This window comes from Buteo buteo, chromosome 26 (assembly GCF_964188355.1).
Source record: "Buteo buteo chromosome 26, bButBut1.hap1.1, whole genome shotgun sequence".
Lineage (NCBI taxonomy): Eukaryota > Metazoa > Chordata > Aves > Accipitriformes > Accipitridae > Buteo > Buteo buteo.
The window spans coordinates 2,158,058-2,174,323 of record NC_134196.1 but is presented as its reverse complement, the minus strand read 5'-3'; the positions used below and the strand labels follow the sequence as shown (position 1 = coordinate 2,174,323).

Below are 16,266 nucleotides of genomic sequence, written 5' to 3'. Positions count from 1 at the left end.
CAATGGCACAGCTGAGAAAAACTAAAAGAAATTTTAATCTGCCTTCCATTTGCATCATTAGCAATATTTCCCACTTTTTAAATTGCAGGAGTTTCCAAAGGAATAATTATTATTGGAAGGCCATTGTTCTAGATAAGGAAAAAGCACATATTAAAAAAGGGTTTTGCTCTGAAGAGTTTATTAACTAAATATATAAAGGGCTTGAGGATACGAATGGGGCATGTAAGCAAATGTCACAGTAGTACTTAGTGTATTCTTAGCTGTCAAATTAAAGCTGCATAATGATAAGTTCTAAGTAGCAAAGAATGAAAATGACCTAATTGCTTTTGTGTATAATTACATTTCATGCCCAATTCCATGCATTAAATTCTAATTTCTGAAAAATGAATGCCACTTCTGCAGGAGCAATGATAAAGACTGCTCATGTTTGTACAGGAAAAGCGTTTAACTGCATTTTATGTATTTTGCAGACAAAAGACTTGACAGATACCTTGATAGATAATATGTCATCTTTGACTAGCCATTCTATCAACAAAGCTAAAGTTGCATCTTCGAACAGCTTCTCTTCTGTCCCTTCTATGGGTGTTGGAATGGGATTTTCATCACCTATTGACAACACAAAGAGAAATATAACAAACGGACTAAATCCGACTATGGGTTTTCAGACTGCTGGATTCAGTATGGGAGCTGGTCCCACCACTCAGAATTTCTTCAGTGGTCCAAGTGCAACAGGAACAACCAAGATGAACATTGTACCAACTGCCAATATGCCAAATTACAGTCCTATGAATGCTGCATCTGCGATGTCTCCACTGACGCAACAAAACAGACCCCCAGATATGTCTGCTTTAGATAATCTTTTTGGTCCTCAAAAACCCAAAGTTAGTATGAAACAGTTGGCTCAACAGAAATCAAGCCAGTGGGTTAATCAGTTTGTACCCCCACAAGGGTCCCCAAGTGCGAGCAGTTCAGTCTTGGGACCTCAGATGAACATGATAGGACAGCCTGGCTTTGGTATACAGGGTAATCCTTTCTTTGCTCCTCAGAACTTTGCACAACCAGCGAACACAATGACAAACAGCAGCTCAGCTAGTAATGACTTAAAAGATCTTTTTGGGTAAAATGTTTTCTTCTTTCAAAGATCGATGAAATTTGGATCATGGGTAAGCTGATTAACATCTTTTTTTGATTAGTAAAAGCATGACTTGAGGAAACTTTCAGCCCAGCAGAGTAAAGACTTCTGCACTGGAAAAAAGACTTGATTTTGCATTCACCTGGTACTGCAGTGGAATTGCGTAAGTGCAAAGTCATCTTACATGCTAAAGATTTCCTGTCTCTTTACCGAACATCAGAGCACTGAAGGTAGGATGCATATGCTCAATCAAAAAAGAAGCAGCTAAGTATTTCAAAATTATTCGGAAGTGTACTCAATCAACTTCTATGAAATTTCCTACAAAATTTTGTTTCTTAAATTGAACAAAAATCCTTAGGGGGTAATAACACCAGTGAACGCAATCCTGCAGGCCAGTCCTTTCAGTGTCTGCTAAATTCTTACTGATGATTTGTGTTGCATGAATGTGGCACAAACTGTCCTTTTGTCATATGACAATTTGCAAAAAGTAAATTCTTAAGCTGCCTCAAGAAGTTTTGTTAGCCATGTTATATAGAAAGATCTTTAGCCAGTAACTGTGTAAGAGGCTAAGAAGAGAAAGTATTTTGTATCTCTTCTCTTACAAGGTGATTAAGGTGGTAGTAAACTACAAGAAGATTCAGGAGGCATAAGAAGTTGTTTTAAAATTTGGTGCAAGTTTGGGACAGAGTAAGAACACTGCTCCAATGGTCATGCTGGTTTACAACCTGTTTTGTAATGCCAGATCCTTGTTACCAGCCCCACAGCAAAAGCAACATACCACTTAAGCAGGATTTTAAAATACTTGTGGTGATTTGATCACATCTATTATATATTCCAGTGTTTTGGCTAATTTGATACTGCTTCTAACTGGTGTGAAAAAAGACTGTGAGTAGTTATGGAACCTCCTAAAAAGAATGTTCTCTGTAAAATTCAGATGTTGACTGCCCCAACTGTGTAACTAAGCAGTTCAGTGTAAATAAACATACACTGTTTAGTTACACAGAAATATCTTGAATTACTTCATAGTTTTTGGCTCCATTGAGAAGATGGAAAAGGATTGCCTCATGCAAGTTGGACATGGTTGTGTGAAAAAGCAGACTGCCGTAAATTGCCTTGACTAGAATAAACTATTTAATTTTAGTTTTGTTTTAACTTACATCCTTATGAAGGATAGATTAATATGAAACAAGTTCTCAATTACAGATTTGTAAGCTCTAGACTATATGGTAAATACACAGGTATTTCAGATCCTTTTTATTGTATTACTCCAAATTTAATAAAGCTCTCCAGAAAACCAAACAGTGGTTTCTACTATTTCCCAGAAGGTGTATGTTCAGCTTGCCCATGATAGAATCTGCTCTGTCAGATACTACTGTTGGGTTTTAACTTTTTCTTTCCTAGGAATTTCAAGAGCTTTCTTACATACTATTTTGAAGACTATAGCTGGCTATTTTGAGAAGGAAAGAACTAGTTACCTTTTTTATGGAAAGCCTACATGCTTTATTTTTCAAAGCCTTTCACTGAAGAAATTGTTCTTTCATTTGCTGCTTAAGAAACCAAAAGGCCTTATGCTGTAAATGTGACTTGTATTTTGTTATATTTCCACGGTTCTAAGCGGTAATAGCATTAAGCATATTTCTTAAAGAATTGTTTATGTATTATAGCTGCTGCCTTAGTCCTATTATTTTAAAATACCTGGGACCAGTGAAATTGTGGTTTAGAATACCTAACACATTGTGATGCTTATGTGCTGTTAATATTCATGGCAAACATTGTAGGTTATGTTAAGATATCTGTGTAAACTTAAGACAATACTAGAACTGTTAAACTGTTTAAGTTCATTTGCAGTTACTAGTACTCTATACTCTCAATCACACTAATGTCTTCTTTTGTGTCAACTTTTGAAAGCTACATTTTGTTAGGGTAACTTAAGGCAAGCCTTTAAAGAATTACTTGAATCTGTATTCCTCTAAATTATTTGGAAATATAAAAAATAACATCTCTTAGGACTCTACAATGTATTAAATTAATACATCCATGGTAAAGGCAGTCTTAAATGTCAGTGTCCTGATCTGGGGTTTCAGTCCCTGATCCCCCTGGACTGGGGGCTTCTCAGAACTGGATATTAATTTAACCTATTGGAGGGAAAACTAAATGAAAAAAAATAGATCAGATTTTATATGGTAGACATTCTAAACTGCGGGGGTTGGGGTATGTGCTTTTGGCATGGGCTATCTGTGAGAATATTATCTCATTTGTAAGAACAGTCAAAAAAATCCTGCAAGTTCAAATTAAGAGAGGCTTTTCTATGCGGTGGTAATGTGATGGAGTAAGATCTTTATCTGGCTTAAGTAATATGATTTCTTTTTCTACTTATATTTGAGAACATAATTTTGATTTCTCGTTTGCTGCAATTTTCAGAATGACGAGAGTAGAAGAATAACAACAAAGAAAACTGAAAAGGGTGCTGATGAAAGTTATAACAAAATTTTCTAGTTATTTAAAAATAAAAAAGAAGAAATAACTTCAGTTAAAATGAGAGGGTCAAATCCTTCTTCCTTGTAGATGCTTCCTGCTTAGTGTGTCAGGAAACTGGCTGTGTGTGAAGTTCCCTAATTATTTCTTCTTAACTTAAAGGAAAGAGGAGTTGCAAGAGCTAAGTCACCCTAAGGCCATGTGCCACTTGGCTCCTGCTACAACAGTTTTTCTTTAGGAAGCCTTGTCCAGCTATCTCTCCACTGAAAAGTCATCATTGTGAGGCCCTGCAAGAGGCTGGAAGACTCATGTTGTGGCCAGAGTGAATAGCATCGTTTGGGAACAACAGGGGTACTTCACATCCAAGTTGTTGTTTGCGAAAGAGTGAGAGGAAGGGACAATGTTACAAAATATGGGCATTCCAGGGACCTTCTGTTTCTGGACTTGGATGGAGAGCGGCGTTATATCTAGCTTGGCCTGAAGCAGAGGGACCATCTAGCCCTAATGCAAAACAAAATGGAGAACGCAGGTTTGAAATTGGTGTCTGATTAAGAAATTGCAAATTCTGTTACTGAAAAAGTAACCTAAGTTCTTTTTACAATGCCTTGAACAATCTATAAATTACACAAAATTTCTGCCCTTTGCAGTCAACCTAATTTAAAGGAAAAAATGTGGAAGCCTGGCAGGTCATATCACCGCTTTACAGCCTCCACCCTGTGCACCTTCTGTGCTCACCCGCTGCGAGCAGATCTTCATTCTGCTGTGGAAATGAGAGCAGGGTCTGGGCTGAACTGCCCGGCCCACCTGGTTTACTTCACATTCATTTGTAAAGGAGAGGTAAAGAGAAGGGAGTAAGTTCCTATTCTTTAATTGGTTTATCTATATTATGTTTGCTACAGAAGGAGAAAAGAAGAGAAGTGGAATTAGCTGCATCTTAAGTATAAGCATCAGTTGTGCTTTGGCTGCTCTGGTGTTTGCTAAATGAACGTGACTGCACCAAGACAGCGATGTTTTCCATGTTAGGACTATTGGTTCCATTTGGTTTTAAGTATGAAAGTCTCGGAAGCATTCTCTGCAGACTCAGTCTTGGAAAAGAGACTAATCTTGCTAGATAGAAGGAATGTATTAGAGAGGCTTGAAAAACCTTCTCTGCTGGGTCTGATGGAGAGGAACCTTGAAACTACTGACTTACAGATTAGATTGGGAGCCCCTAGGTCTGCCTCTCTCAAGAGGAGAGAAACAGGGAGTGAAATGGCACAAGTGTCATTTCAAGGAGGGAGGAGGGAGCAGATTTTCTGTTCCTTTTCATCACACAAGTGGTGCGAATAAGGCACAGAACAGCCTGTGGAACCTGCTCATGCAGGAGGACAGCAGTACCAGAGGAGTCTTCCGAAAGCTAAAGGAGCCCACCAATTATTTGGGAGATGGGTAGAGAAATTTTACTGGGAACATGGGTAGAATGCCCTAGTTTGTTTTAAGGAAGATACTATGTCTTCCTCTCTCAATGGTGATGTGAATTAGAAATGTTGTGGAGACGTTGTGGCCTTACAGGTCTGCACAGATGCTGAGTACCCCAAGTAAAAGGCTGAATTTTTGGATGTATAGGTGCACAACATTTCAAGCCTTATTATTTAAAACTTTCCTTTTCTGTTAAGTTTTGTCTTTTAGCAGCACCTGATTCACATTTATGTGGAACTTTAACAAATACCCCAATGGCCTTTTAAAGTAAGAAAAATATGTGTTAACTTTTGTATTATATCCCCTGTTATAATGTTATCTATGTCTGTAGATAGATAAGTAAGTGTGTGTATAGATTACGGGATTTTAGATTTTTCAGTTCAATTGCACCAAAAGAGCAATGAATAAATGAGAAGTTAGATTTGAGTCAAATTCCACAAGGCTTCCATACAGGCTAACAATTATATGATACTTTTGTTGTCTATTATCAATTTACATGCTTAGTCTGCCTACATCGACGTGACTTGAGCAGAAAAGGAAAGTTTTTAAAACAAGTCTATGAACACTGGATCTCTCATTGCAGATGAAGTTTTTGGACTTTAGAGTGAACTTTGTTTATTGATTAGGAGTTTTTTATTGGGCGTGGGTGGGATAGCTCTTATTTGTGCCATTTCCAATGAAAGAAATATGGGGAGGGGGAGTACAGAAAAAATACCCTGTTGTATATGTGACCCTTTTTTGTTCTTTGTTAAGAGATATGCTGCATTTTATATACTCATTGTGAACTATTACTCTGAAATAGCTGTGAGGGAAACCTGTCTGGAGAACTTCAGATGAGTTAGCTGATTTTCAAGTGAGGTTCTGCCTTGTACCTTACTTTCCATTAGGTTTTGACTGCTTTACAAGGAGATTACACAAGGCAGTAAAACCTTGGATTCATACACCAAATCCCTTTGCCTTCTAGGCCTCACATTTGTATCAACAGAACAAATAAGCCCCTGAAGTTGTATTGTCTTTAAGTTCTCTGAAACAGTTCTAACTGCTGTACAGATTTCTGAGATGAAGTTGTAAATCAAAATGTGTTATAGTGAACTCAGGCCTTGTGCAAAATATTTAATACTTGTTTATTTGTCTAATCGTACAGTCTCTGTACTAGTGGCAGTTTTATGTTTTGATTGTAAAATATTAAAATTCTCATGAGATTTATAAAGTGATGTTACTGTAGTGTCAGCTGTGATTCATAAATAGAACTGTCATAGCATGGCATTAGTGTATATCCGGTTTATTGGACAGCTCTTCAAAACCAAATTTATTCTTCTATCAGCTTTTAGATCAGTTACTTAAAAAATATGTAAAAGGTACAGTGACAGTTTTGAGAAATTCATATCACTTTGTACTCTGAATGAGGTTGCCTATAGAAATAAATGAACTTTTCGTATTTTCATGTTGGAAGATATTTTTATTTAAAATTTCCGTAAAATCAACTTATGTAGAAAACTTTATCACTGTATATTTTGTTTGAAATGCATTTTATCCCACGTAATTTTGAGCTCATTTCTTAGAGTGGTTGCTGTCCAGACATTTGTAAAATGTGATCACATACTGCCTTCATGCAAAGAATAAAAGTCCTGGGGAAAAACTGACGCAGTAGATGTCTCTAAAATTAGCATTTACTTTTCCTGAAAGCACACTAAGCCCGCGTCAGAATCTGGGGTTCTGATGCCCCATAGCGATCTCAGTTTATATTTTCACTGCTTGTTTACCCAGAAACCAGCCCTTTCGCTAAACCTGGGTTTCAAGATACACTGCTTTGTCAGGCTTGGAGTTTGCCAGCACTCTGAAGGAAGCTAGTTCTCAGCTTTTTGTCTGGTATAAATTGGTCAAGTATGAGACATCTGAGGTCTGATCTGCTTAGAAGCATCATTGTTGGCTGGACATGGTATGGGAGGAGAGAGTAAAGGAGGAAAGAGATGGATTAGGTGGAAGTGGAAGGGTAACATCAGGTGGCTCCGATGCCCTCTTCATTTTCGTTTGCTGAGGATGACAGCATCCCCGTTCCTCCCACAGCTGTGTCCAGCAAGGGAATACAGCCTTGTAACATGCCAGCTTTCAGCCAGCAGCAGCAGAAGATAAGAGAGGAGCTTTCAGTATGGTGGAGACATACTTGATGGCACCCTGCCGAGAAAATGCCTGCCTTAAATTGCTCCGCAGGTCCCAGTCCTGATCTGACTTGCATGTCCTTCGCCGCGGCAATGTTCTCTTTGTCCCCTCCGTTTCTGGACGTTGGTAGGATCTGTAACTGTTACCTGTTTCCTAAGCAGGAAAGTCTCAAGTGCTGAAATCCAGATGTTCTGGATTGGTTTGTTGTGGCTTAAAATTGCCAGTGTCATAAACTCATGAATTAGATAACCTAAGACTGGAGATCTTTGCAGTTGGTTGTTCTTTGCCTGGAATACTTTGATATTGGCAGCTAATGGTCTCTGCTTCGTCACTTAAATATCTCTAGTCCCCTCTTTAGGTATGTCATGCACCAGAGCTTTGGGTTAATCCTTTTGATATCAGTGTAGAGCTCTGTTTCCCTATCAAGTTTGCAGCTGTGAGGAATGCGGCTCTGTGGGTGTAGGAAATGAGCCGTTTGTGAGGAGTTATGCAAAAAAGGTTCATTCGATGTTCTCTTCTTGTTGCCGGACACAAATGCGCTTGTCCTGCATCTCGGAGGCTCCCTGCGCTCGTGTCACCAGCTGGGGACCACTGCAGTTGCTCGGTAGATTGGAAAACTGGCTCTTAGGGTGGCAGGGTGGGTTCCAATCTGTTGTGACGAACTTACAAACCAGGAATTCAGACACTAACTCCTACCCATGCACAAACCCCAGAGCAGCTAAATAAATACTAGTTATTCAAGCTCTAAAATAATTTACTAAGTATTCTAGGCATAAATTTTAGAGTTAAACTATAAACTTTAAAAAAAAAAATCTTTCCTTTTTTCCTTTGTAGGACACCTGCCTATGAACAATGTTATTACGGCTCTAGAGCAGTTTCTTACTGCAAATTAAGGCAGTTGTGGATGTGGAGCAATTTGGAACTTAGAAATAATAGAGATTTAATGGCCTGCCTATATCTACTTAGCAATTTTTAAATTTTTTTTGTCAAGCTTTTTGCTTGCGTCTTAATCATTATTTGGCCTTTTTTAATGGAATTTCTTAAAATGTATCACCTTTTACACAACATTCAAAAGGCTAGGTTTTACACTGTTCTGCAGTAATTAGCGATTCAAATCAAGGATAATCAAAGAGGAAGTTCCATTTGAAACTACATCAATGAAAACCTTATTATCTTTGACCTGAAAACAGAGGGGTTTGGTGTTGGGGCATGAAGTTACTACACAAGCAGCATTTGTTCATGTCTGTCTCAGTGGCTCCTTAATTCTAGCTTAAGGCTATGGTTTGTAAGAGTAAACAAAAACAAAACTTTGAAGAGCTTCCTTTCCTGCAGGTGACTTAAGAACCAGATACCACAAGGAAGGATAACTGGCTTATTTTCCAAACAGAAAAATCAAATACTAGAGAAGAGAACTCAAAAAAATTAGAAAAGAGAAACCAAAAACTAGAAGAGAGATTCCTGCCCCTGCTGTGCTGATAAAATAATAGCTTACCTATGACACCAAAGGTGTAAGTGCTTAGCTGATGTCACAAAAGTGACTTCAAAGAAGGAAAAATGCTAATGAAGTCATCAGATACATCTGTAACTAGAGCAATAAATTTTGTCTAAAGAATCTATCCTATCATGGCACTAGATAGATTTATTTATTTAAAAAAATAATTTCTAAAAATAGTTGTATCTTACAATTGTTGTATCTTACAAAATCAGAGCAGGAGAATCAGGAAAAATAAAATTACACTAAAATGTCATTTTCATACTTTTGTTGTTAACCAGGAACTTTCAATGTAGCCTTTCCCCAAAAAGCATACTACAAACCCTGGCTTTACTGGGTTACAGGATAGAAAAAATCTGTTTAAAAAAATTAAAAATATAATTTTAATATTTGGAACACACTACATCAAATTTTGATGCCAGCTATGCTCAAAGCCTTGATCTGTTATATAAAACTAGCAAGAGAAGTAGGTTTTGGTGCAGATTTCTGACTTGAGAGATACTAAATGCCATTTCTGCAGCCTGAATGTTTTCAATATAAAGTACTAATGTATTTTCATTGTTATCCTATGCAGGATTAAATTATTGATTAATCCAGTTTTATTTTTTGGCAAGCAGGAAACTCTTTAAAATTAGTTGAGTTTTTTGTAGTTTGTGCGTATATGCTTTATGTTTCCTAAAGAATTCATTGCTTGATTCTTACTGATTGACAACCATTACAAGAGAGATTTGCTGTGAAATACCACCTTTGCATTACACTCACTGCCACATTTTGCAAACCAGAACCGTACAGTCGAAGCTCTTTGATTAAACAAGCTCTATAACTATTAGTTAAGCTTATTAGATCATTAACTGGCTGCTGGGTAGGAGGTGTTTCCTTATTCTTTTCATGACATAGGTAGTACAAAGCCTTGATTTTCTGCACATTGGAGAAACTAAATAAGCGGAGGTCTCTTTGCGCGTAATTGCCAGCTTAACTGAGCTCAGTCCCATGTACTGCACTTCTTCCATCAGAATTTTTCTTAGGACTCTGCCTGCTACTTTCCCAGACCCTTTCTGGCGCAGCCCATCTCTTGCAGCTCCTCTCGCTTCCCTTTTCTTTGCTACGTCAATGCCCACAGGCAGCGCGTGGCTGTGTAAAATTGTAGAAGGGCAACAAAAATCAGAGGGCTCTGACAGATTTTTTTTTTTTTTTTTTTTTTTTTCCTGGTGATACTTGGTCAGAGAAAGCTGAATTTAAGACAGTGGCAGCCTGAACTTTGTGCCTGTTGCTCTTCAGCTGGAGATGGTTGCTTTGCCATCAGGGGCTGCAGGAGGGACCCTAACGTGCGGCTCTGCATCTCCGCTCGACGGTCCAGCTCTGGCCGGCGGCCGGCCTGGGCGATAGAGGCGGCTGATGAGCGGGGACGTGTCTCCTTCGCTACCCATTCTACGGGCAGCGTGAGAGCGAGGGAGAAACGGTAAAAGCAGCTGCAGGTAAGGGAGTGATCCAGAGGATCACCGAATCCAGATCCCGGAGTGATACAGCAACCGTTCAGAGCAGAGAGGTAGATTCCAGGGAAGAGCTGGGGGGAAAAAAAAAAAAAAAAAAAGAAGAAAGGAGAGTGGAAACTGTCATCTGCCCAAATGACAGAGCGTGCAGTGCCGGCCCCGTAGGCATGGACTTGTTTTCTTTGAGATGGGGCCCCCCGCCCACCCCATCGGTTCAAATTCCGAAATTGCCTGTGCGGAGGGTGCTGGCTGCTGCTGCCTCATCAGAGAGCTTAACTGCGCCTGACGGTGGCTGCTTGGGCTCAGGTTTAATTTAGCCATAACACACTTACGGGAACGTTTCATTCCTGTGTGTTTGGTTTTGTTGGAAATGACTACTTGGTTAGATTGAATGACTATGATTAGAAAGTTGAATAAATTACTCTTTTTTTTTTTTTTTTTTTTTTTTTTTTCTCCCCACCTGTTTTGCTGTAGCAGCCGTTTTCTGGTGAAAGGTAGGTAAAATATTCAATATAGAAAACTACACAGAGGTTAGATTAATTAAAAAAAAAGGAACTTTATTAAACCTGTGTGTTTTAAAACACATTTATTTGAACAAAAATATTAGTAACTACAAGCACTGTCCTGAACTGTGCATTACTGGTCACCGTGTCCTTCAGGATGCCACAGCTGATGAATTGCATTTTTCTTCAGTTCTTTTTTATGCGTGCATTGTAAGGGACAAGCAGATTTTGCTTCTGTAGTGTTGCTCAGTTTCTTAACTTTGAAAAACTAATGCTTTAAAATGGAAATAGATCTGATATCCTTTCTACAGTTTCAAAAAAACATGCAACTGGTGCTAGGTGCTTAGCCAGTGATTTTCGCTAGCTTAGCAATATGAGTATCTGTAAAAGTCTGGCAGAAATGTGTTTTTTGAATTTTCTAATTTATAGATTGTAAGAGGTGACATACTTAGTCACTGATACAGGTTGTCCGGTTTTAAAATATTAAACAGACTTATTTTGCTCAATGAAACAAAAAGTTGACTTACCAGTTTAAGCTGTGTCTCTCTCTATGCCATAATCAATGTTTTTCAGTGAGAAGGGGCTACATGAAAGGTATTCTGGAACTTATTTTATTCTAATATAAATAAGCGTTACCTGCAGTTCAGCATAAACACAACTCCCCCTCCCAAGGAAACTGTAGCATATGTGGATTTTCAGCTCTGTTTTTAAGATGAATGTGAGTGCTCAGTCATCCTTCTCCCTCGTTCCCACTCAGCCCTTTCCAACTTTGAACCTATTGCCCACTCTCAACCCTTGTTTGATGAGAGTGTGATTAAAATACTAACGGTAAGGAATTCATGTAAGTTTTATGGGAACCATTGGCTCATTAGAGGGGCCAACTAGAAAATTCATGTAAGGGAGAGCCCCAGGAAGGCAGGTTTTCTAAATTCTGATCTTCACATAGTAGCTGGTTTGGGTATTTACTTACGTATTCCACAGGTCTTTCAACAGTATTTGAAAGGAAAGAATTTTTTCATTAACTTCTATCATGATGTTTTCTTTTAAAGAGTTCCGATCTGGCACTAGAGGAACGCAAGGAACTGGCATAATGGTATAATTTGGTGAATCAATCCAGTGAGAGACTGTTCTCACAAATTGGGTATCACCACAGATAGTTTTGAATAGCATGTATGCACATACTGGCATAGATTATCTGTTAAAAATGGAGAGAAGACAGTACCAAAAACTATTCCCCTTTAAAATCTGTTTTCCTAGTAAGGGCAGAAGGGAAACCAGAAAAATTTGAAGAGATGGAATGACCTGTTGAGTAACTTGTAACAAAAAGATTTCTAAACACGTCAAAGCAGTTCCTTGCTGATAATGACAGGCTGTAAAAGGCTGCAAGAGATCTTCCAAAACGATCTGTACAATACAATAAAACTGCCATAAGGTGTCACTATAACCCAAGCAACTCTCAAATAAACCTCAACGGTTACAGACATGTTCTTAGCCAGCTACAAGGCTTTCCTTATACTGCTTTGTGAAAGTAAAAAGGACCTGTTTTTAAATAGCAGAGTATTTCTGTATGCACAGAAATAATCATATACAATACACCAGCTTTTTTTTTTTTTTTTTTTTTTTTTGGTCTGGTAGGTGCACTGTCACCCTTTTTTAGCATTTAGACCTATTCACTTTTGGGACAGCAGTGAAGAGTGTTTGCAAAGTTAGCCACAAAAATACCAGACTTGGGAAACTACATTTTACACAGTGGTATTTACTTGTATGAAGTAGAAAATAAAAAAAAGTTTTCTGGCATTAAATATACCTGCAGTAGTTAGTGCAATGATACGGAAGCTCTGCCCTTTTGAGGGGAAACAGATGTACTTCACATAATAGCTTTCCACACAGAAGTGCTTTAAAAAGCCCTCTTACTTACTGTGTAAGGTGTAATTAATTACCATTTAATTAGCAGTTTCCAGTAAGGAAAACTATAAATAAGAACTCCTATTTCCATTATTGTTTTACTTGTTGTTAGCATCCCAGGAGCCTCTGTTTTTATTTCTTGTCCAGCTGTGATCAAATTGCTTTCCTATCAGCTACCTGATCAGGAAGCAGAAACTAGAAACTAAAGATGAATTTTTTAACCATTTGAAATTAATGCCGGTTTTGCCACAGACATCAGGGAAACAAACATAGCATCTGAAAAATTGATTTGGGCTGACTCAACACAGCATTTAGACATGGCAGGAAAGGACTCAGTTCTCATATATAGTAAAATAGAGATCAGAATCCTGAAGTCTTTGAATCCATCTTCATTTATGGAGGCAAAGTGCAGATGTAAAGCCATAGATTTCAAACCCTGAAGGACCATTTTGATCATTTAACCCAAACCCTTCTATAACATGGGGTCCCAGGTCACCCCTTTCATCTTTGACATCAGATGCTGTAGATCTCGAAGGCTGGTTTTAGGTCCATATTGGCTCTAAAATACAGTTTTAATACAGCCTTACTAGAGGTCTTTGGGGGATATGAGTCTGTAGTTTCAGTGGTAACTATAAGTTGAATGAGCCAGAAGTAGTTTTAATTTTGCAAAATGTTTCTTTGCAAGCGCAGGCCTAATCATGCTGTGTCTTGGACTTAGATTCCAGCTTGCAAGCAGCAGACTTACAATGATATGATATAATACAACGTGTTTTAAGAAGGTCTGAGACAAGGAGAATCACAATGGGGGTAATTTAATTTTTGCAAAAGAAAATTAAGGCATGGGGTTAAAACAGGAAAGGAAAAAGTAGGAACAATGAGAGCAGGGTCCGTAAGGGCTATCATGTGAGGTCTTGTTAAGGAAAAGAGATTTCTTCAGCTGATGCTCCAAACCACGTACTGGGATTAGTCGCATCGGGATTGCCGTGGCCTCATCCAGCCCATCCTTGCTGGGAACTGGGAGGTGTCCCAGTGGATGGTGCCCCAGCAGGAGCCGGGCGCTGCGAAGCTGCGGTGACACTCTCTGCAGCAGCGTTTTGGAGTCCAGGCGTTTTACTACTCCTGTCGAGCAGCCTCCCTGCAGAGAAGCAAGAGTGAGTAAACCCTTTTCTTTAAGGCTTAGGGAGCGGGTCAGTGAATTTCAAAAGGGGCCACCGCTGCGGCGCTGCAGAACTGCGGGCAGTGGAAGGATGGCAAAGCGTAAAGAGGAGGGAGAGGTGAAGCCTGCTGTGAGAAATGTGCAGTTCTGCTAGTGGGGAGGTGGGCAATAGTGCTCATGTGAGCCCCTCCATCCGTGAGGGGAACGTGCCAGCCAGGACGTCCCTCTGAGCCCCTTGAAGCTTTCCCAAATGCACGAAGGACAGACTTAAGGCTTCCGTGCTAAATGCCATTAGAGAACGTGTGCATAAGTGAAAAAAAGCACTAAATTTGAAGCATAGCTTCTTTCTTGTGCCTGCTCTGTGCTCTCTTTAACTGAAGCAGGAGCAGAAGTCCAGAAAGAAGGGCAAACTAAAAACCTGGGTTCCAGAGCTGCTGGGAGGTTGGGGGTTTGAACACCACTTCCCAGCCGGAGCCCCAGCCTTCCAAGGTGAATTCCTTGCACTGGGATTCGCACCATTTCCAGTTTGGACCTGGGTTCTTACATGGTTTCAAGCGTTCAGCTGCCTTAAGAGCATTCAGGAAACTATCCCAAATGCTAGCAAATACGCATTTGTTTAAATGGAAGACAATTTCCTTGTATACTTCTACGTGTATACATCCCTAAAAGCTGCTCCCAGGGCAGCAAGGCGTGCTGCAGGGAGGGTTTACCGGGCGGTCTTTGGGTCGGCAGTGAGAGCAGTCGCTGGTCAACCCAACTAGACAGAAATACACCCAGAGAAGCCCTGCTACAGGTATACGGGTCCGTAGTGCTGGGAGCTGGCCGGCCCCGCACTTACGGCTCGCTGTGGGAGAACTGTCTGCTGGAACAAACCGGGGGGGGAGCTGGGTTGAGCCTGGAGTTTTCCAACAGCGCTCTACAGCATGTGAATTATTCAAAGATGAGAAAGAACCTGTAACCAGTTCTGCAACAAAAGAGACTCCAGCCAAGCAAAACTTCCTCAGCTCCCAAATATTCCCCTCCTGTCCCTCTCCCTCCTTCTCTCCCTCCTTCTCTCCCTCCTTCTCTCCCTCCTTCTCTCCCTCCTTCTCTCCCTCCTTCTCTCCCTCCTTCTCTCCCTCCTTCTCTCCCTCCTTCTCTCCCTCCTTCTCTCCCTCCTTCTCTCCCTCCTTCTCTCCCTCCTTCTCTCCCTCCTTCTCTCCCTCCTTCTCTCCCTCCTTCTCTCCCTCCTTCTCTCCCTCCTTCTCTCCCTCCTTCTCTCCCTCCTTCTCTCCCTCCTTCTCTCCCTCCTTCTCTCCCTCCTTCTCTCCTCTTTATACCGGGAATAAAGGATTTTGGTGCAGGCTGCTTGCCTGCCTCACCTAACTGTGAAGAAGCGTTTTCTCCAATATTCTCTTCCTTGTAGCGGAGCTGGGACAATCCAGACATTTGGTATGTGCATTACGGAGGCATCTAAAACCCAGAGACTGCTGGCCCATGCAAGGAGCCAGGGGAGGGATGGAGGGAGGGCTAGCCCTTGCCCTGCTTTGGCCCAGATTTACATCCCCCTCAATCCTCCTCGCTCCGTTCAAACACCCAAATGAGGGGTCTGTAAGGGAAATCGACTCCCATCTGCTTTGTTTCTCTGGAGGAATTGCTTTCTTGTGTTCCTTTCCCCTTCTCTCTCTCAGCAGAGTCTGGGCAGACCACGCTCTGAACACAATTGAGGGGGGAAAAACGTGACCCCCGTGCCTGGGAGGGTAAGGACAAGCGTAGGGCAGGAGGGGGGCTGGGGGCAGAGCGGGAGCCGGGGTTCGAGGGTCCCTCCTGCCCTCCGCACAGCACCTCGCAGCTGGGACTTTCCAGGGAAAACCAGTTCTTCTGCTGGTGGTGCTGGTGCTGGTGATGCTGGTGGTGCTGGTGCTGGTGGTGCTCTGACAGGCACTGAGATTTAACTGCCCTTGGGAGAGCAAAGGGAACGTGGGAAACGCAAAGCTCTCCATTTTTCTAACAAACTGGAAGGTTTCTGCCTTCCCCTCTGCCCAGGGAACAGGGAAGGGCTGACAGGAGCCCAAAACTAATATGAAATGGGGCTGCTTTTTTTTTTTTTTTTATTTCCTCGTCCTCCACAACCCAAACCCAGTAACTGAGGCCTTGCCAAAAGCAGAATTTCTTCATTTGACTCCAGCCAACGCGCAGGCTTGACGAGAGTACTGGCAGGCTGCATTTCCACGAGTGTTTTCATTAAATACTTTCCGCCAAGCCAGGAAAAGTGTGTTGTCATCACGAGTTGGACTGGTTCACCTCTTTCAGCCACTTTCTGTTTCAAAAATCCGATGCATTTAATTTATAGCCGGTCTTTCATTGCTTATTCAAACGGCATCGCACCAATGCACCTCTGTGTCTGTCGGGGCCCGGGACCATCAATAATAAATGACCAGGCTGGGGAAGGCGGCTCTGGGTTCAAACCAGCAGGTTCACTGGGGTAGGGGGGCTCATGGGGGGGGGGGGTACTT

General features: G+C 40.8%; 1 protein-coding gene across 4 annotated transcripts in view; it reads left to right on the top strand.

The window, feature by feature from the left end:
• The window catches only part of SCYL2 (SCY1 like pseudokinase 2), a 38,794-nt gene extending 32,291 nt beyond the window's left edge, over positions 1 to 6,503 (top strand). For all 4 annotated transcript variants that reach the window (XM_075058187.1, XM_075058184.1, XM_075058186.1 and 1 more), the window contains one exon: positions 471 to 6,503. In XM_075058187.1, the coding sequence (XP_074914288.1) occupies positions 471 to 1,121 (651 nt within the window). In that variant the 3' untranslated portion in view covers positions 1,122 to 6,503. The remainder of the gene's footprint in view (positions 1 to 470) is intronic.
• Positions 6,504 to 16,266: the final 9,763 nt, after the last annotated feature.